The sequence below is a fragment of the Ipomoea triloba genome, chromosome 8 (genome assembly GCF_003576645.1).
Source record: "Ipomoea triloba cultivar NCNSP0323 chromosome 8, ASM357664v1".
Taxonomy (NCBI): domain Eukaryota; kingdom Viridiplantae; phylum Streptophyta; class Magnoliopsida; order Solanales; family Convolvulaceae; genus Ipomoea; species Ipomoea triloba.
Genome location: NC_044923.1, coordinates 20,177,804 through 20,200,121, shown reverse-complemented (window position 1 = coordinate 20,200,121; position 22,318 = coordinate 20,177,804). Strand labels below are relative to the sequence as shown.

Below are 22,318 nucleotides of genomic sequence, written 5' to 3'. Positions count from 1 at the left end.
ATTAATATATTATCAAGGTGGGACTAATTATTTGAAGGATTATCTTTGGTGATTATTGTGAGATCTTTGTTATGGGCAATACTCTCTATTTGGAGGTTATGTTGAAAGATTGGAATTACTCTTTTAGAATTTATTTGGAGAGGTTGGAATTCTCTCTTTGGTTATTATTTTAAGAACTTGGAAGTGATTCTTTTGATTTGGGGATTGTTGGTGTTTACTTGAGGATTTAAAATATCTCTTTGGTAAAGATATTATGGTTTAAAGGAATTTTGAGTGGTGATGATATTACGATATTTATTAAGGAAATTGTTATATGGAAATATTGAGATAAAGATTGAATATGGTGAATTTTGAGGAAATAGTTGTTGAACGACTTTGGATTATGGTTAGGTAATGACTTTACCTCAAGTTACGATCTAATGGTGTTGATCATGGTGGAAGTTGTCAATGGAAATAATGACAAGGACAGCTATCTATTATTAGTTAATGGTGGAACCATGATTATGGATCACCGACGATGATTGGATTGTAAGATGAATTGAGATTCATGATAAGGAATAAGGTTAAGGATGTTAATATTAATGGTGCTATGAATCGATTGATTCATAAATGATTGACTATGGGTTCATACTATTATAATAATAGTATTGGAAATGGACATATGTAGTGTTAGTAGAATATACAAGTGTATAACTAGCTGGATTGAATTCAAGTATGGGACTTGAATATGAAGTATATCCAAGAATATCCTAGTATTGTATATGATGAAGTATCCGATGAGTGACCAGCTTGTGTCCAGTTATACTTTCTTCCAATCTTTGCTCGTGCTTGAGCCATGTTTGAAAAGCCTTTCGGCAAGTAAAAAATGTTTATAAAACTTACGTTGAAAAATGTATGCTATTTTGATATAAAGGTTGTCAAAACCTTATTGTTGAGAAAATGATGTTTGAAAAGCCTGCGCGCAGAGAAAGTCTTCTGAAAATCCTTCAGGGGCTAAAGAGGTAGCCGATTTCCAATATGAAAATCCTTCAGGGGCTAAAGAGGTAGCCGATTTCCAATATTAAAATCCTTCAGGGGCTAAAGAGGTAGCCGATTTCCAATATTGGACTCATTTGTGAATTATGTCCAAAGAAATGATTGTTGTAAGAACTCATTTGTGAATTATGTCCAAAGAAATGATTGTTGTAAGAGAACTGAAGTGAATTATGTCCAAAGAAATGATTGTTGTAAGAGAACTGAAGGAAGGATCACGTTTTCAAACCCTTAGTTTCTAAAGTGAATTGAGGAGGACCTTGTTTGACCTACGGGAGGGCTTAATTGCCATGGCCCGGGGTTGTTGATATGATTGACCTACGGGAGGGCTTAATTGCCATGGCCCGGGGTTGTTGATATGATTGTCCTACAGGAGGGCTTAAATGCCATGGCGTGATGGTTGTTTATTTGACAAACCTCATGGGAGGGCTTAAAGTGCCATGGCCCAGTGGTTTTGTTTATGTCTCCTTGACAAACCTCATGGGAGGGCTTAAAGTGCCATGGCCCAGTGGTTTTGTTTATGCCGTATGACATGCAATTCATACTGAGGGCGAAGTCTATTCGCCGGGTACTGTATCACTCGTAAGCTGCGGTTTGCGGGGGTGTGCACACTTAAGTATGGTTACTCATGAAATATCGGGCAAGATTCGTTTCAACGAGCCTAGTTAGGCCAACTAGGATTCATTGTAACGATCCGGTATAGATCCAGGGGAATCGATAAGATACAGGGGGATGCCAGACATTGACCCCGAGTCGAGACCCAAGTGGAAAGGAGGGGACAAGATTGGTTGCTCCTAAGGTCTCAAGCTCTCAAGTTAAGGAAACTAAGGATATATTTTTTATAATGAAGGGTAGTTACGCTGTAACTACGAGAGAAGAGAAAGGTGTTAAGGGCTAGCACTGAAGTATGCTAGCGAATTCGTTTTCTTGAGATGATTAGTAAGGAAATTTCCCTGTGATGAGGGACTGAAAGGAGAAATGATGAGTGGGAAAGATTAGAAGTTTTACAGCAGAAAAACTTATGATTTTCAATATCTATTTGTATTCTCAAATGATTTTGTCTTACGAGACGAGTGGATGTTGTTTCACTAAATGTTTTCAAACCTTTGTCTACTTTTGAGTGACATCGGATTTCCTTACTTAGCCGTCGCGCTAACTGCACTTCAACGTGTTTCTTATCAATTGCAGATTAGTGTGGGCCCCTGTAGCCGATGAGCTCGGAATAGAAGGGAAGTACAGGTTGAGGTTACTCTTTGATGTAGACAGGGATTGTTATTAATGTTGTAAGTTTAGCCTGTGCACTTAGAGTGGAGTTTGTCAAAGAGGTGATATAATTCACTCTAGGTGTGGCGGTAGCACCCGGTTTTCTGTTGAAATTCACTCTAGGTGTGGCGGTAGCACCCGGTTTTCTGTTGATATGATGTAAGCTTCCGCAGGTAGCACCCGGTTTTCTGTTGATATGATGTAAGCTTCCGCAGCATTTTATTACGGATTTTGTAATAAATGTAAGAGTTGAAAATTGGGGTGTTACACGCTGCTCGCTGCATGGCCATCTGGACCTCGACAAGAGAGTCCGACACCTCCTCAATACCGTCCATCACCTGGCTTTGGGCATCCCCCGAGGTTGCCGACTCCTCCACGATCTCCATCACAAGTGCAATTGATCGGCCATCTATGTGCTTGGATTTCTTCATGCTCCATTCGAGATCTGGATCGGGATCCTGAGCGTGCCGTTGGTTCGAGAGCGTTTTCATCATGCTGTTATCATTAGCTATAATTCAATAGCTTTTGATAGCAAATTGAGCAACACGGTTTTTCTTTGTATTTTTATTAACTTAACATAGATTTCAGCTAGCTTGGCATTGTGCTGAGGGTGAAAACATTAGAGATTTAATAAATCACAAAGCTTCAAATTACAAATTTTAAAATACTTTATCATATGTAATGTTCGTCATTTAAAACTTTTAGTTATTATTTTTATCAAAGATCAAAATTTTCAAATCTTTATGTTTTAAATGTTTTACAACCAGTATTGGTATTGCCATTTATTTTTATTTTTTTTTTCTACTAGCATCATAGGCTAATTAATCTACTAACATTTATGAAGTATATCTTTCTTGGAAATTATTGCTAATTTGCTTCTTTTTAAAAAAAAAAAAAACTAAAATGCCGATTGTGAGAATTAAAGATTTTTAGGTAGTTTTTTACCGGAGCTTGCCCATAACTAAAATTATGAAGAAGAAACGCGTAGATTGTAGATTAAGGAAGCCACGGAATAATAAAAATAAAGCATAGATAGCTACTGAGATTAATTTTTACTTTGTAATGAAACATTGTGATTAATTTTTTTTAAAGAATACCTACCATTAATATAATTAATATCTAAAAATACCATAAATCACAAATATTCAAACAAACAGATTAGATAAAAATATTTGCTTACAGAGGTAGATTAGCAATAGAGATGAAATAAAGAGCATTCTAACAAAAATACACAAATATTAGACACAACTTTAGAGAGTTCAAACATTTTATACACCAAAAACTAAACAACAAAGGCAGTCAGCCTACCAACACTTGTTTATCTGGGCTAGTGTTTGGGAAAATAAGGGACGAAACACACACACAGTTACGGCCAAGGGCCAACCCTTGCATTGCCAATAACTCAAGCAAGTACAACAGGAACACTCAAGCTCACGCCTCTCGCACAGCCTACATACTGCCTTAGGCGGAGTATTTATACAAGGGTGATGAATGGTTACATGCCAACCGCATAGCAAAATTGATCCGAAACTAATCTAGAGTACTCAGGGGCAAAATTATCTAGGATCCCTCAAAAATTAGCCCGCCAAGTTTGGCTTTCAAAACCACACAACCGCTCCGCATGTGATATACGCGTGCAAGGGACACCTGGCGTCAACCACCCTTAACTGCCCGTGTGCCAAGCACATGCCTTAGCGTCTTCCAAGGGCAGTTGCTAACTGCTCGCCAACCGCCTGGTCGCACGCTCAGACTCGGTTCATCACAGCGTGCCAAGTCTCGCACCGAATGCTGCTTTATCAAGTCAAGGCCGTGCTCAACCGCGCCTTGTCTGCACCAAGTCCGCCAACGTGCCCACAAGGCCAAGTCAATGCCTCGCGGGACTAACCGAACCAACTCTAACCTTGTGCCAATCAATCTGCACCAATACTTGGCCAAGGTCGCACCAAGCATTGGTTTTCTGTTCCGAATTTTAAGGGTCTAACAATAGCTAATGAAATTTATTTTTACTTTGTAATGAAACATCTATGATTAGTTTTAAAAAAGAATACCTACCATTAATATAATTAATATCTAAAAATACTATAAACGACAAATATTCAAACAAACAGATCAGATAAAAATATTTGCTTACAGAGATAAGCAATAGAGATGAAATAAAGAGCATTCTAACAAAAATACACAAATACCAGACACAACTTTAGAGAGTCCAAACATTTTATACACCAAAAACTAAACAACAAAGGGATTGAACTGAAAAATTAAATCAAGAACTGAACTACTTTAGATAGTTCAAACATTTCTCTACTTTTTTATGGTAGAAGATTTTATAAAATGTATGAGATATATTTAATTAAAAAATGAAAAAGGAGTTTTTCTTTTTACAAAAACCTTTCCGTTTTTCCCCTTGTTCATCTTCCTGATTTGGCGGTCGATATCTTCGAGTCATAAACACGGTTGAGCTGGTTTTTTAAGTGGGATACAAAAATAGGTCGCTTTTGGAAAGGTAACAAAGATGGGCAAAGTACTTTCATGGAATGCATGTTTGCTTAAAAACAAATGCATTCTGCGAATGCATGTTAGCTTTTCTAAAAAAAATAGTTAAAAGGTAGAAAATGAGTGTATGATACGTGTATGTGTACAGTATTGTAGTTTAAATGAAATTGGGGTTATTGGTCTTGGACCCACTATTTAAATATTTTTTATCATTAGGGTTATTGGTCTTGGACCCATTATTTAAGTATTTTTTATCCTTATATTTCAAAAAATAAATACATAACTACGTATTTATTATTTTGTATTTATATACGGTATTTTTTTCGTATTCTCTAAGTAAAATGTACAGTATTTTAATTTGAAACAAATATTATAAAAGATAACAATGCATTCTGAAGATGCATGTTCAAAAAGAACAACATGCATCCTATAGTGTAGTATTGCCCATATTTGTATCCCAATAATTTCCGTCCTCTTTTTGTATCCCACCTAAAAACCAGGCCCTACCGGCGAAACCACCCTTTCTTTGGAAAATATTTCCCTATCGTCTTTCTCATGAGGATGGATCAAAATTCCTCCTCATTGCTCCAAATACAGTGAGGCATCACGGTGGTTCGGCTAGTTGATGAGTTCAATGACTGGTAGTTCTTGAATGTAGTTCTTTGCCTTGTCTCTCCGACCAAAAGATGCGGTCGGCGATGTGGCTGGTGGCAAGAGATGTGGTCGATCGGCGACAGCATTCAAGGGGATGAGATCATCGGCGGAGTTCTTATTCCCGGAATTGTGTCGATTGGTGCAATTGTAATTGTTTCTGACAATTTCTGTGAGATAGGCGGGCCAAAGGCATACGACGTCGTGCTGCTGGTCACGCCGGCGGTGTCTAAATATTTAATAGTTGAAATTTTCAGATGCATTTGTTGATATTTATATTGGAATAAAGAATAAAAGTAGATGTGAAGAGTTTGTTCAGACGACACCTTAGAAATAAGATACAAAAAATGTTCTAGAGAACTCAAAAGACACATTGAAAATAACATTCAATAGTCTCTTTATTAGCAATTGTTTCCTATAGATATGAAAAGGCTGATTGATAATATATTGTCTCTGTTTGGCAAGAGCTTATTTAGGAGCTTATAGCTTATTTTAAGCTACTAATAAGCTATAAGCTTTGTTTGGTAATGTTCTCAAAATAAGCTAGTAACTTAAAATAAGAGCTTATTTTGATAAGCTACTTTAGGTAGCTTTTTAACTTTTTTGCATCTTTATCCTTATTATTTTAAATAAATGGTATCCTTTACCCCTCACAATTAAACCGTTTTGACATTTTTTCTTCAATATGTTTGGTTCTATTTTCAATTTGACATTTGGGTGTTTGAATATTAATTTTTGTATGAACTATAAATATTTTGTTTTACTTTATATATTTTCAAATATATGTTCTTACTTTATATTTTATTAAAATGGATTGGTTTGTTTTCAAAATAAAAATAAAAATAGATTGGTTTCATTATTTTATATTTTAATATGTAAGCAAACCTATTTAAATTTAAAACTCTTTAAATTTTATGAAGATGCCATTTTTAGTCTTTTTACATTTATCAACTTATCAAAAAGCTAATTTTACCATACACTTTTAACCATAACAACTCTTCAGATTTCAGCTTCGAGCTTATACCTTTTCAGTTTTCAACTACTTTTCAGCTTTCAGCTATCTTTCCAGCTAGGTTTGCCAAACATAGCCATTATAGTAGCAGATTTTTCATACATCGAATTTAAATTACATTAAAAAAAACTAATATCAAATAACTTGAAATAAGATTCACAAGTTTTTAACAATTTTACATACATAGAAATATTAATGAAAAAAAATCCTGGTGCTTTCCTAAATGTATAATAATAAATAACTGCATCAAATGCCTTCCTAAATAAATAATTAGAGTTTATAAAATAATAAACAATTTAAAATTAAATAATCTTACAAACAATAACATTGTAGTCATAATAAATAATAAATTAATTATTAACAAAAACTTATAAAACAAATCAAAACTTACAAATATATGTAGATCTAAAAATCTTTTTTGATTGGAGGCAAAAAATTATAATACTTCAAAACACGATAAAAATATTAATAATAAAATATAAAATATAATTAATTGGATAAAATAGTTCTGATGAGGCCATGATAGCCCGTGGCCCATTTTATTGGATAAGTCTTGGCCCAAGTGGGGTGGTGAATAAATTGGCAAATTATTGTGTGGACCATGGTCCACATAGTGCTGTGTGGACCATAACAAAAATGCACATTTTAAATATACTAAATGTACATTATTTGTGTACTGAATGTACATTTATACAATATAATGTATATTCAATACACAAATAATGTACATCCATGAATATAATGTACATTTTTAATATACTAAAAGTACATTATTTTTATATTGAATATACATTATTGGATAGTATGGTGTATGGACCATGGTCCACACAATAATGATTGGAAGGAAAGAGGTTGGACCCAAATCTTGTTGGCTTAGGAAGGCATGTGATGAGGGCGGCAAGCATGGAAGCAAGCAAGTGGGAGCTCAAGAAAGAGGTCGTGTAAGGCAGGGTACAAGGCGATGCATAGAAAGGTCCCAGAAGGGACGTGCGCATGGCACGAAGGGTGTGTGAAATGGTGGCTTGGGTTACGTGCCATGACGGCTGGGTACATGTCTGGGCAATTGGGTACGGGTAGTGGGATGTGCCTTGGCGGCTGGGCACGGGTAGGGGGTACGCGCTATGGTGGTTGGGTACGGGTAGTGGGCATGTGCCTTAGCGGCTGGGCACGGATAGTGGGTACGTGCTTTGGCGGCTGGGTACGGGTAGTGGGTACGTGCCTTGGCGGCTGGGCACGGGTAGTGGGTACGTGTTTTGGCGGCTGGGCACGGGTAGTGGATACGTGCCTTGGCGGTACAGACATGAAGAGGGGGGGGGGGGGGGGGGGGGGAGAGTACCCACGACTCATGGGCATGTGGATGGAGGAGGTGTCTGCGCGTGGGTAGGCATATACGTGGTTGGTCCGGAGGGGTCTTCAAGCAGTATAAAAAGGCTAGACTACGGTCCATTCAAGACATCAATCAAGACACGAAGACTCCTCTAGTTGGATAGCTTGGGTCTTACCCATTTCACCGAAGGGACAAGGGTCAATTCTCGGTCAGGGTAGTTTTATACACTCCGTATTATTTATTAGTCTTCTATTTATTATATACTCCGTATTATTTATTAGTTTTCTATTTCTTTTATATATATACTAGTGTTTTACTCGTGCGATGCACGGATAATATTTTTATATTAAATATTTAAATAATAAAATTAAAGGTTAAAGGGTCACACTTGTGAGACCGTCTCACGGATCCTTATTCGTGAGACGGGTCAGGTCGGGTCAAAGCATTATGCAAATGTCATACTTATATGTGCAAATGTCATACTTATATGCTCAAATATAACACTAATCAAGAATACAATTTTTGTTACTTATTAGAGCAAAAGTAATACATTTTTCATAATAAATAATGTTGACAAGTGCCCCTTACTTATAAAGGCAAATATAATACTTTTGTAGAAAAATGTAATACTTTTAAATCGAAATGTAAAAGTATTGTATTTTCCCTTAAAAGTATTACATTTACCCTTATAAGTAACAAAAATTGTATTCCTGATTAGTATTACATTTGAGCATATAAGTATGACATTTGTGCATATGAGTGTTACATTTGCTTCTTGACCCGACCCGACCCGTCTCATGGTGAGACGGTCTTACACAAGTTTTTGCCAAGGTTAAATTATAAATAATCAAACAAACAAATATATATATATATATATATATATATATATATAAATGAAACAACAAAAATATATATTATGATTCAATTAGTTCATATCAAAACAAACAAATAAATAAATATATAAAAATGAAACAACTGGGGTGGGAACTTCATGAATTATGATCAGATTGAAGCGACAAATATAAGAAATATATATATATAAACAATATGTAAAGAACATATACCTCTACATCTTCCAACTCATATTCTAAGGTTTCTCCTCGGTTGTTCTTGACTTCGTAAAGACGAATCAATTGTACTTTGATTGCCTACGCAGTACTGAAGGCGTTTATCTTATTTATAGTAAAACAAAAACAAGGGTCCTAGATTTTTTTGTGTGTATGAAGCTAAAGTGGTAAGATGGAGTGAACAAAAGATGTGAAATTGGTTGCATGGTTGCATGATTTATATAGTGGTTTGGGAATTTATTAGATAGAAATTTATTTGGAAAACTTTAAAAATAATTGATTAATAATAATTATTGATTGATTAATATTAATAACAATAATCACTCCTACTATTATCCGATTATTATTATTATTATTATTATGGTTAATTATTAATTAAGAATTACTCCGTAATAATTTGCAATTTGACTTTTATTAATAATAATCAATCCTGTTATTATTTTAAATCAATTTACCATATTAATAATAATAATCGATCCTGTTATTATCTGATTACATTATTATTATTATTATTATTATTATTATTATTATTAAGAATTAAGAATTAATAATTTGCAATTTACCTTTATTAATAATAATCAATTCTGTTATTATTTTAAATCAATTTACCATTTTTCACCGATTAAGAATTATTGCCTTTTTTATAATGTAGTAATAATCAATCCTGTTATTATTTTAAATTAATTTACCGTTTGTCACCGATTAAGAATTTTTGCGTTTTTTATAATGTAATAATAATCAATCCCGTTATTATTTTAAATCAATTACCGTATTAATAATAATAAGCACCCTTGTTACTATCCGATTATATTATTATTATTATTATTATTATTATTATTATTATTATTATTAAGAATTAAGAATTACTCTGTAATAATTTGCAATTTGCCTTTTATTAATAATATAATAATCAATCATGTTATTATTTTAAATCAATTTACCGTAATAATAATAATAATCACTTCGGTTATTATCCGATTATATTATTATTAGTATTATTATTATTATTATTAAGAATTAATAATTAGTAATTTGCCTTTATTAATAATATAGTCAATTCTGTTATTATTTTAAATCAATTTACCTTTTTCACCGATTAAGAATTATTGCCTTTTTATAATGTAATAATAATCAATCACGTTATCATTTTAAATCAATTTACCGTATTAATAATAATAATAATCACTCTTATTATTATCCGATTATATTATTATAATTATAATTATAATTATTATTATTAAAAATTAATAATTTGCTATTTTCCTTTATTAATAATAATCAATCCTGTTATTATTTTAAATCAATTTACCGTTTTTCACCGATTAAGAATTATTGACTTTTTATAATGTACGTTAGCATGCAATTTCTATTTTATTGTATGCAATTTGCTTTTATTTATAATAATCACTAATGTTATTATCTGATTAAGAATTAAGAATTTACAATTTGCCTTTATTAATAATAATCACTCCTGTTATTATCTGATTAAGAATTAAAAATTCAAAATTTAACTTTATTAATAATAATCACTCATGTTATTATTTTAAATCAATTACCATTTTTCAATGATTGACCAACACAATATTATATTAGATATATCACAAATTATATATCACCAATCACCAATCAATATTAACAACACAATATTACCATATTACCTTATGGCATTACATTATTAATAAATATAGATAATTAATAAAATTAATAAAATAATAAATAAATAAATAAATATTAACAATATTACCATATTAGATATATAACAAATTATATATCACCAATCACCAATTAATATTATTAATAAATATGGATAATGGCATTAAATTATTAATAAATATGGATAATGGCATTACATTATTAATAAATATGGATAATTAATAAAATAATAAATAAATAAATAATATCCATTATGTTGTTACTAAAATGCCCTCCAATTTTGGGGGGAAAACTTTTGCTAGGCACTTCTATTATTATATATATAGATAATACGTGTGTGTGTGTGTGTGTTTATTAGTCTCTTTTTTTCTTATATATTATTTATTTAGCTCTCTTGATTATATAAATATTGTTTATTAGCCTCTTTATTTTTGGACCGCCATCCCAAGCCCTTGGATCGGTACTTTTGGGCTTTGTACACATTTTATTGGGCCTCATGCCCTGATTAATAATACTATTATTCTCCTATCTTGTTCGATATTATCATACCCGGTTTATGGTAGACCCGATCCCAATAAAGCCATCAAGTTCAAATAGAAAACATATTATAAATCGCATATCTTCTATATTAATATGATATTTATAAATACTTTTTTTTTATCTAGATCAATTTCAAGTTTTTCTAGAGTAATTTGAATTCGATGACACATAATAAAAAAAATTCTATATTACATTGACTAGATGATTCATAAAAAAGTATACCTTCTAAATTACTTAACATAATTGAATCACAAAATATATTTTATATAAATTAATTAATCAAATTAAATAATTTTTCACGATTCATAACTCATTATAAAAGCTCACAAAAATAACACATATTATAAATATAAGTATTAAATTACTCAACTATAAATAAATTTTAAAATTATAAATAAATCTCACAAATTAGGATTTTATTTTCAATCACAAAATATATTTTATATAAATTAATTAATCAAGTTAAATAATTTTCAAAATTTATAACTCATTATAAAAACTTACAAAATAGCACACGTTATAAATATAAGTATTAAATTATTCAACTATAAATAAATTTTAAAATTATAAATAAATCCCACAAATTAAGATTTTATTTTAAAGTTTTCCCGAAAGAGAAACATGTTTGACACCTTATTGTAAAACTAGATATCATCAATTAGAGTTTCGTGGAGAAAACCCAAGAGAATTTTGAGAAGTATTTAATTGAGCTCATTAATCCTTAAGAAATTGCATTAAGAGGGCTTTTTGTGTTCTTAAAACTCGGTGGAAGATATTGCAAAAATTACTGATATATTCATTAATGGATCAAAATAGAATTATTTGATAATGTTTACATTACACAACTACATTAGAAAAAAACATAATTGATGACCCGACTTGATATTTTTCAAGATGTTGAAGCTAATTTTGTATCAGGTGATGAAGATATGAGATCCCAAGAGATGACGATTCTCTAGTTTGATTGTAGCTATATATATATATTAGGTATGCAAAAACGCACCATTAGGTACGCTTAAACGCACCACACAATGTTCGAAAACGCACCGTTAGGTGTGGTGAGGTATTGTACATTTTTTTTTTGTGTGTGTAGTATATTTTGTGATGCAACACTATTGGTGTATTTTTGCATACCTAATGGTGAGGTCACATAAAGCCTGACCGCATTGGAACTATTATTGACGACTTATGCTCATTCTAACTTTATTTAAATTGTTGTTTTTAATGTTCAATTATTATTAACTATAGAGTATTCCTCTATAATTATAACATTATTAATAATCATGCAAAAAATTTAATACTTGCAGTTAACAACAACAATAATAACAAAATAACAATAATAATAATAATAATATTATTATTATTATTATTATTATTATTATTATTATTATTATTATTATTATTATTATTTTATAAAAGTAAATTTATGAGTTAAGAAACTAATACAATATGCTTATGCCGTTATATGTCACTTTACATATAAACTAATATAAACTAATTTAGGAAAGATAATCAACTAATACTATATATCAGCTTGTCAAAACAAGTAACAACTAACCTATTCAGTTATTAGCTAATTGCCAAAAAACCCCCCAAATGTTGGAAACACTCATACACAGATAGCTTGTGTGTTTTCAAGCTCTCTTCATCATATAACTAATTGGACAGAAACCTTTGATTTTATTTAGTAAGAGAGCAATACATTTGAAATATTATTTACAAATAAATGTTTATATTGCTAATAAATTATATACATTCTACCAGTTGACACAAGTAATTTATACCATCTGTGAAGTAAGGAAGTAAGGTAGGGGAGAAAAACAGAAGAGTGTTGGAGCATCTCATCTCAAGTGTGTTTCATTCTTAAAGGCAATGTGAGTTTGCCCAAAACCCCAAAGGTTTCATCTTTGAGAGCAAACTGAAGAGCTTAACAAGCTCCAACTAGCATGGCCATTTGCCTGGAATTAAACCTTTCTCTCCGCCCCATAGCTCTCGTTTTCGGGTTGGGGCAAGTCGAAGAGCAGGACTTTGACGAGAAAGCCTGAGTCTTACCGTATTTATGGGATTTATAATCTTCTGTCTCTTTTCATTCTTCTCAACTTACAGCATTTGAGAACTCACACAATCATGGCAGCAATATAGAGCTGAGGGCATTAACTCTTCTCATTGCAGTCCTGAATCACGATGCTTGCCAGCAGACTCCACTGGGCTGTGTTCATGGTGGAAGGGGTCGTCTGTACAGTGAACAGAACTCAACCGCGGAGAGAAATTCCAGCTACTATCGTCTAGACCGTGATGAACTGTTCTCATGCTGGCCTCGTCTCTCAGCTTCATAAAAAATGTCGAAGACCAGTAGTCCTTTGCTAAATTCTTTAAATGAGATTACAATGGAGATCCAAGTAAAGAGATATGAAGAGAAAAAGGTTTTAGGATAAACACATTACATTAGCAGAATATAGAAAGTATACGTGTTTAGGTAAGAGTCTTACTAGTTTCATCAATTGCATCAGTTCCGCTAGAGCATTTTGAAAGAGTTGTGGATGTGCTAGATCGGTAGTGGTCAAAATGTCCTGCCGGCAATGGTGTGATATATTCACCTCCATTGATGCACCTATTAGCAGCAAACGTAAATGCAAATGCAATTCAGAAAACAAAAGCCCCATGAACTATATAGCAAGTGTTACATGAAGCTACACAAAACTCATTCTGTAGAAATTGAAATGAACAGATATATATTTAATTCAATTCCCCTATAATTGAGTAATTGACATATCAGATTTCATCCTACCTGCAACTATATACTTCTCAATAATGTGTCGTGCCATGTATATTCTCCTGACAGGATCATTTATGGGTAATTTATCAAGCTGTTGAAGTTCTTCATAAAAATGGACACTCTCCCCAGCCAAACAACTACAAGATGAACAGAAATGTTAAGAGTCCCACATTGCAAAAAATGAAAGAATATTTGAGTTTATAAGGCCATGGGTTAGATTAGCTAATTGATTGGATTTAATCTTTAGTGTGGTTTGACTCATGTGCATTATAACTCAATGTATCAAAGCCTGTTTGTCTACCCGTTGTATTGGTGGCGTCTGTTAAACCCTAAGCCCGTTTATAGATAAGCCCATTAGGGTTCTCTCTATTCTTGTATAAGTAGTGGTAGTCTGTACAGTTCTATACATAGAGATATATACAAATATACATTATTCTCTCATATATTCACATGGTATCAGAGCCTAAACCCTAGGACCTAAGCCATCCCGCCGCCGCCGCCATTGGAGCATCGCCGGAGAGTTCACTGCCGCGACTGGTTTCACGTTCCAAGTCGGTACCGTGGTTCGTTCTCCGATCTAACACCAGAGATACCTCAGGGACGTCGTCCGCCGCCGCACTCGCCCTCACGCGCCGCCGCCGCCGTCGGGAAGTCCGACCGTTTTCCGGCTATAACTTCTTCCTCCGGCCTCCGACCGAGCTGCCGTTGCCACCATTGGACTCGGCTTGAGGAGACGCATCTCCTAGTGTCGCTCGTTTCCGCTGCCGTCGCCGGTCACCGCCGCCGCCGCCGCCGCCCGCCGGTCGCCGCCGCATTTTTCCGGCGAGCCGCGTCGCCGCCGCATTTTTCCGGCGACCTGAAGATCTGTTTCAGATCAGTGTGTTATTTGCACTGTTTCAGATCTGTTTTGAAGAGCAGACTCTTTTGTTGCTAGCTTTGAGATTAGTTTTGAAGAGTAGTTATCTGTGCTGGACTCTGTTGATGTTAAAATAAGGCTACGGAGCTTGTTGACAGGCATTTACAGTCAATTTGTTGTTGACCTGAAGATCTGTTTTGCATATTATTTTGCAAAATTTGTTCTGTCAGACCACTGTCAATATGGTGCAGACCACTGGTTCAGAGGCTCAGGCTCACAGTAGTTTCGTCCCAAATGACTATGCAGAGTACCTCCGATTTAAAGCCTTCCGAAAGGTTACTACCACACCTTCCTCCAACCATGGTACCTCCCCACTTGTTTGTCTCTCTCATTCTAGTACTCCTAATACTTGGATACTGGATTCAGGTGCCTCAGACCATATTTCTGGTAATGTCTCGCTTATGACTAATGTTTCTCAGTCTAAAGATTTACCCATGATTACTTTAGCAAATGGTCATCAAACTCAAGCTGTTGGTATTGGCCAGGCTTCACCTATTCCCTCTCTCCCTTTAGAGTCTGTGTTGTATGTGCCCAATAGTCCTTTCAACCTTATTTCGGTAAGTAAAATCACCCGTACTCTTAACTGCTCTATAACCTTTTCTGCTGATTCAGTTGTTGTGCAGGATCGCAGTACGGGGAAGGTGATTGGCACAGGGCTTGAGTCGCAGGGTCTCTATTACATGCGAGGGGGTGTTGCTGCCAGTGCATCCACAGATTCACCTTTGCTTATTCATAGTCGTCTTGGTCATCCGAGCCTATCCAAACTTCAACAGATGGTTCCAGGTATCTCTGTTGAGTCTTTAGATTGCGAGTCGTGTCATCTTGGAAAGCAATCCCGTAAGTCTTTTCCAAGAAGAGTCAATAATCGGGCTGTGTCCCTCTTTGATTTAGTGCATACGGATGTTTGGGGTCCTTATCGAGTCAATTCTACCTTAGGTTTCCATTATTTTGTAACCTTTATTGATGATCATTCACGATGTACTTGGGTTTTCCTTATGAGAAATCGTTCTGAGTTGTTCAATATCTTTCAGAATTTCTGCAATGAAATACAAACCCAATTTGGTACTCCCATCCGTGTTTTACGTAGTGACAATGCCAAAGAGTATCTATCTGCTCCTTTCCAATCCTTTATGCAATCTCGGGGTATGTTACATCAAAAGTCCTGTGTTTACACACCTCAGCAGAACGGGGTTGCTGAGAGGAAAAATAGGCATCTTGTAGAAATTGCTCGTACTATGTTATTGCATTTTCATGTTCCCTCTCATTTTTGGGCTGATGCTATCCTTACTGCATGTTATTTGATCAATCACATGCCATCCTCTGTTTTAAACAACCTTACCCCGTATTCCATTGTGTATCCTTCTGTTGATCTTTTTCCTCTTCCTCCTCGGATTTTTGGATGTGTTTGTTTTGTCCATGACATGACTCCTCGGATTTTTGGATGTGTTTGTTTTGTCCATGACATGACGCCAGGGATTTTTGGATGTGTTTGTTTTGTCCATGACATGACGCCAGGGCGGTCAAAGATGGATCCTAAAGCTGTTAAGTGTGTGTTTTTAGGTTATTCCCGACTACAAAAGGGTTATAAGTGTTATTCTCCGTCACTCAAGCGACACTTTGTGTCTGCAGATGTCACCTTTATTGAGTCATCTCCTTTCTTCCAGCCTTCTCCAAAAGACACTGTTCGAGAAGTCCTCCATATTCCTTACCTTGGTCCTCCAGTTGCCCAAAGTACTGATCCTCCAGTTGCCCAAAGTACTGATCCTCCAGTTGTCCAAAGTACTGATCTTCCAGCTGATCCTCCCGTTGTCCCTAACCCCCCCCCCCTTCAGGTTTATCAACGCCGTCCTCGCCCTACACCTGCTGAGACTCCTGTTGACTCACCCGGGCCATCTGATCCTCCTGCTGCGGTTCTACCACTTCCACTAGAATCTGTTCCTGATCCCACTGAGGCATCCACTGATCTCCGTAGAGGTACACGTTCTACTCGTAACCCTCATCCCATATATACTTTCTTGAGCTATCATCGTGTGTCTTCCCCATACTATGCCTTCCTTTCTCATCTGTCTTCTGTGCCTATACCCAAGACTACTAGTGAGGCTCTCTCGGATCCAGGTTGGCGCCAAGCCATGTTGACAGAAATGGAGGCTCTTCAATCCAGTGGCACATGGGAGTTGGTTCCTCCCCCTGTGGGTAAGACTGTTGTTGGGTGTAGATGGATTTATACTGTGAAGGTGGGCCCTGATGGTAAGATTGATCGCCTTAAAGCAAGGCTGGTGGCTAAAGGCTACACCCAGATTTTTGGTTTGGATTATACTGATACTTTTTCTCCTGTAGCTAAAATTGCATCAGTCCGCTTGTTGTTGTCTCTGGCTGCTATTAACCATTGGGACCTACACCAATTGGATATCAAGAATGCTTTCCTCCATGGCGATCTTAAAGAGGAGGTTTATATGGAGCAACCACCTGGGTTTGTTGCTCAGGGGGAGTCTGGCTTGGTGTGTAAGCTTCGCCGCTCTTTGTATGGCTTAAAGCAGTCTCCACGAGCTTGGTTCGGGAGATTTAGCTCAGTGGTGTGTGAGTTTGGTATGGTTCGGAGTGAAGTTGATCATTCTGTGTTCTATCGCCATTCTAGTGGGAAATGCATATATCTTGTTGTGTATGTGGATGACATCATTATAACAGGAAGTGATCAAGAAGGCATATCCAAACTGAAAGAGTATCTCTTCAGTCGATTCCAGACTAAGGACTTGGGCAAACTGAAATATTTCCTTGGTATTGAAGTAGCTCAGTCTCACAGTAGTATAGTTATTTCTCAAAGGAAGTATGCCTTGGATATTCTAGAAGAAACGGGTTTGTTGGATTGTAGACCTGTGGATAATGGATCCAAATGTTAAACTTCTACCAGGACAGGGGGAGCCATTGCCTGACCGAGAGAGATACAGGAGACTAATCGGGAAATTGAATTATCTCACAATCACTCGACCAAATATTTCCTTTGCAGTCAGTGTATTAAGCCAGTTTCTTGAAAGTCCTTGTGATACTCATTGGGATGCTGCTATTCGAGTTCTGAGGTACATCAAAAGAGCCCCAGGGCAAGGTCTTCGAGTTCTGAGGTACATCAAAAGAGCCCCAGGGCAAGGTCTACTGTATGAAGATAGAGGACATGCTCAAGTTGTGGGATATTCTCTGTATGAAGATAGAGGACATGCTCAAGTTGTGGGATATTCTGATGATGAAGATAGAGGACATGCTCAAGTTGTGGGATATTCTGATGCAGACTGGGCTGGTCATGCTCAAGTTGTGGGATATTCTGATGCAGACTGGGCTGGTTGTCCTTTTGTTGTGGGATATTCTGATGCAGACTGGGCTGGTTGTCCTTTTGACAGACGATCTACCTCAGGTTACTGTGTACTCATTGGTGGTAATCTTATATCTTAGAAGAGTAAGAAACAAGATGTTGTTGCCAGATCCAGTGCTGAAGCTGAATACCGTGCTATGGCTCTTGTCACGTGTGAGTTGATATGGCTTAAGCATTTACTTCAAGAGTTACAGTGTGGCCAGGTCGCTCAAATGACATTAATATGTGACAACCAAGCAGCTCTTCATATTGCCTCAAATCCAGTCTTTCATGAGAGGACCAAACATATTGAGGTTGACTGCCACTTTATCAGGGAGAAAATTGTGTCTGGGAGTATCAAGACTAGCTTTGTCAACTCTGCAGATCAGTTGGCTGATATCCTAATAAAGTCTCTTAGAGCTCCTAGAGTTGGGCATATTTGTAACAAGCTTAGAGCATATGATCTATACTCTCCAGCTTGAGGGGGAGTGTTAAACCCTAAGCCCGTTTATAGATAAGCCCATTAGGGTTCTCTCTATTCTTGTATAAGTAGTGGTAGTCTGTACAGTTCTATACATAGAGATATATACAAATATACATTATTCTCTCATATATTCACAGCGTCTAGAGCTTTCGTTTGTAACCACAAGGTTACGAGTTTGAATCTTGTCCCCTTGGTTGGTAACCTAAGTTGGTTTACTTCCTTGTGATCCTTTACCGGTTAGGGTCACAAGGCGAGGTTTACTCATACTCGAAAGAGTTGTGGGGTTTCCCTCGTCATCCAAAAAGTACAAATTCAGAAACATTAGGTCCTTGACAAAAAAGATACCTGTCTGCAAATGCCATGAAGGATTGACGAAACCATTTGTTCAGCAGAAGCTTATCCAAAGGTTCATTGGGGTTGAAATCCCATGATGATTCCCTTTGAAAAAGAACCCCACTATCAGGTATGCCCAATGCCTGACCCATTGTCTGGTACTCCCCTTGATCCTTCTTCGTCATGCTCATAAGCGAGGCAAGTGGTTGAGAAATTGAAAAAGAGAAAAATGCCATCACAAGGGCACTTGTCTGGGGAGGCAAAAATGCCAAATAGTTAATAATTGAATCAACTACAGTTTTAGGTCCAGTTCATGATAACTTAAAATAATAGAATCCCTGGAATCGTACCACAACTAGTAAGACAAATCTGGAAGCAACTTGAAGCCATGATATTTCCTCATGAATCTCATTCAAAACATAGGCAACTATCCAAAGTCCTTAAAACACAAAAGCAGTGGAATTAAGCATATGCTTAAATATCTTTACATACATAGAGTATATTATAATAGTATGTAATATGTCGCACAGGTACCAAAAATAAATAAAAATAAAAAGCAAAATGTAAACAGAAATACCAATGGAAGCCGTGGAAACAAGTATTCCCCTCCAGAGGGCTTTGAGTTCCTGGAATCTGAACTCTATGTGATGAATAGCTCCTGTAAAACCAATCAAAGTGGCGACATATATTGCGTGAAGGGAAATAACCGGAATGATCCACCGAACCCCCATGTGGCAATGGTCATTTAGAGGCTTCTCTTTGTGAAGAACTGCAGCAAAGAAACTGCCATTTTTAAAAGCAATACACAGGCTTTCTTGACATGAACAAATCAGCATAAAAAATTCTGTTACTGATAATACAGAAAACACTTCAAATGAAAATAGGGCAAGTAAAACATGCCTTCTTTAAAAAAAAAAATTTAAAAGAGAGAAAAAGTCAAAAATAACATTTACAAAAATTTGTAAAACCAAAGATATTGGCTAGCAGATTCAGCCATGAAGTGCTACCTTGATTATCAGAATTATGACTGGAAACTCTCCCGTCCAGCATATTGTTCGTGGCATTAAGATCCTTATGTTTTGTAACTTTTAATGTATCTAAATGCAGGGGGGTGTGGGGGGTGAAGGAGGAGAGAAAACGAAAAAGATACATGCCTACCTTACTAACAACAATGAACATAGTTCAACAGATGGTGGACAGTTTAAAGACACAAATAACATATAGCAGCAGCAATATGCTGAATGACTTAATAATTGAAATAAAAGAATAAAGTGCAAAAGTTTTCAAGTAGAATATGAAAGACGTGTATTTGTTTCTTCTTATCAAGCACATAAGCGCCAAGGAACTCTCACTGCACACACAACCAAAAAAAAAAAACAAAACAAAACAAATTAATCAGTCTTACAGGAAGCACCAGCAATCCAAGGCAAGAGAATCATTGGGAGGAATATATAGGATCTGATTGGCGGCAGACGTCTCCTGGAACATCAGACAAGCAAGTGAAGATGAATAAGGTTAAACTAAACATGGGAAAGTTAGTAACATAAACTGGACAGTCGAGGACAAGAAAAATCTAGATAAACCACTAATAGCACTGACATTCAGTGAAAGGAAAGAGACAATGGTTGGGATTTGCCTATTTTAACATTCCAGAGACTTTGGGACACTCATCCACTACCTCTACCCATGTCTTTATTATGTGCCCATCTCTTTGCCAAGTTGCATTATGGGCTATAATGCACATGGGCCAAACCACACTAAACCCATATGTTCGAAGTGGACCAAATAACACCAATACCACGGGTAGACAACTGGGTGAACACAAAATGGACCGAACAAGACTCTAATACCATATTATAATCTAAGATTGGGCCAAGGTCACTCAACTGGGCTATAATGCATATGGGCCAAACCACACTAAAAAATTGAATCAAATCAATTAGCTAATCTAACCATGACCTTATAAACCTATATGTTCTCTCTTATTTTTTTCAATGTGAGACTCTTAACAGGTTCCTTCTGCAAAGGTCATATTCTTTATTTCTTTTGTTCCCAGGCTTGGGAGGCCGGGGAGGTTGCCTTGTCCATTGAGTAGGTTTATATAAGAACTTGATAAATTTATGAAACAAATCCCAAAATAATCATTCAATCATTTCAAGGAACATGCAGTAGCTCCTGCGTTAAAGAAGCAAACTTACTTCACAAACACAAAATACAGGTGAAATGCCTGTGCAATGCGGCAGCTCAACAGCAAACCAAAGCCAAGAGGACCCTCAATCCAGACTGGAATGAATGCAATATGACCAAACCATCATTATTTGCAAGATTGAGTAAAGCAAAAGGCATTAGGCAAGAAAACTAAAGTCCAATTTTAGTCATACTATAGTAATTAACCTGCCCAAAGATAGCAAGATTTCCACCAATGCCTCTTTCCGAATTTTAAGAGATGGAGGGCCACCTGGAAAAGCCATAGAAGGTTTCAAGCTACTGTTTGTTGCCTGAGGCAATTATAAGGATCCTATAACTGGAAATGAATATCAAATGGAATATAATAAATTATATTTGCAGTAGTAAAGCCTCACTTATTACCACAATTGACAACAAAAGGTTGAAGCTTGCAAAGACTTGAATTGCAACAAGCCAGAAGCTACTTCCTCTGGGCCTTGGGATCTTGTGAATCAGATATGGCGACATCGATTTTGCAAGTAGTCTACAATCAAATTTCAAAAGCTTAATACAATTAATTTCCATTTATAATATAAATAGAAACTACAAGATATCAAATCCTCTTCCTCAGCATAACAGCCAGAAAGAGCAAGAAAACAACGACTCATGGCTATTGGCTTCAAAACCTCCAATATGTAGCTAATGCTCATTTCAGATCAGAAAACAAATTAAGACCCAGACTCCCAGAGTGCTACTTGAGATCAATTAAACAACAAAAACACACGCACCCTCATAAGCTGTAATTCTTGGTCAGAAACTAAAGATGCAATTTTTATGAGAAAAACCAAGGACCGAAGCAAGAAATTACAAGATTATGGAGGCAAGAGCGATGGAGATGGCTATGTAGTCGCTGGGACATCCTCCTTTGACAGCACAAGTCGGCATTTTTTTTGGCTGCTAAATGTATTTGGTAGCTGTTCTATAAAATGCCCATCAAGTATTTGCTGAAAGGTGTATGAAAGAAAAGTCCTGTGGTTTAATGTGAATTGTAGTGCTTTAACAAGACACGGAGTCCGTTTCGACGTACTCTTTGCCTCTTTATTTGACTATGAAGCAACATATTTTCTTGGAGAAGCACATTTAACTTCCAGTAATAATAAATAATAATAAATAATTTTTGTTTGGTCTTATACCTAATCCTTGGATATCTTTTATTCTGGTGCATATATTAAATTAAATAAAGGAATAAGGCTCAAATACTTCAT

The 22,318-nt window shown here is 35.7% G+C and overlaps 1 protein-coding gene across 2 annotated transcripts; it reads right to left on the bottom strand.

The window, feature by feature from the left end:
- Positions 1-12,698: 12,698 nt before the first annotated feature.
- LOC116027671 (regulator of G-protein signaling 1) lies at positions 12,699-22,097 on the bottom strand. 2 transcript variants are annotated; one of them, XM_031269383.1, is made up of 11 exons: positions 21,922-22,097; positions 21,477-21,597; positions 21,282-21,345; positions 21,086-21,170; positions 20,293-20,366; positions 19,465-19,656; positions 19,238-19,326; positions 18,900-19,138; positions 13,827-13,951; positions 13,528-13,649; positions 12,699-13,366 (listed from the first exon to the last, which is right to left on the bottom strand). In XM_031269383.1, the coding sequence occupies exons 1-11, from the start codon at positions 21,996-21,998 to the stop codon at positions 13,202-13,204; spliced, it is 1,353 nt and encodes a 450-aa protein (XP_031125243.1). In that variant the 5' UTR covers positions 21,999-22,097; the 3' UTR covers positions 12,699-13,201. The 2 variants fall into 2 exon arrangements, with proteins under 2 accessions (XP_031125243.1, XP_031125242.1); XM_031269382.1 differs by having other exon boundaries at positions 12,699-13,408; positions 21,922-22,094.
- Between the last annotated feature and the right edge of the window lie 221 nt (positions 22,098-22,318).

Bases quoted from the DNA above. Each gene is read 5' to 3' on its own strand.
- LOC116027671 (XM_031269382.1), bottom strand. From the start codon at position 21,998: ATGCCGACTTGTGCTGTCAAAGGAGGATGTCCCAGCGACTACATAGCC. The intron at 21,171-21,281 runs GTTAATTACTAT...CATTCATTCCAG, and splicing joins ATCTTGCTATCTTTGGGCAG to TCTGGATTGAGGGTCCTCTT. The intron at 13,409-13,527 runs GTAAGACTCTTA...TCTCATTTAAAG, and splicing joins TGATGCAATTGATGAAACTA to AATTTAGCAAAGGACTACTG.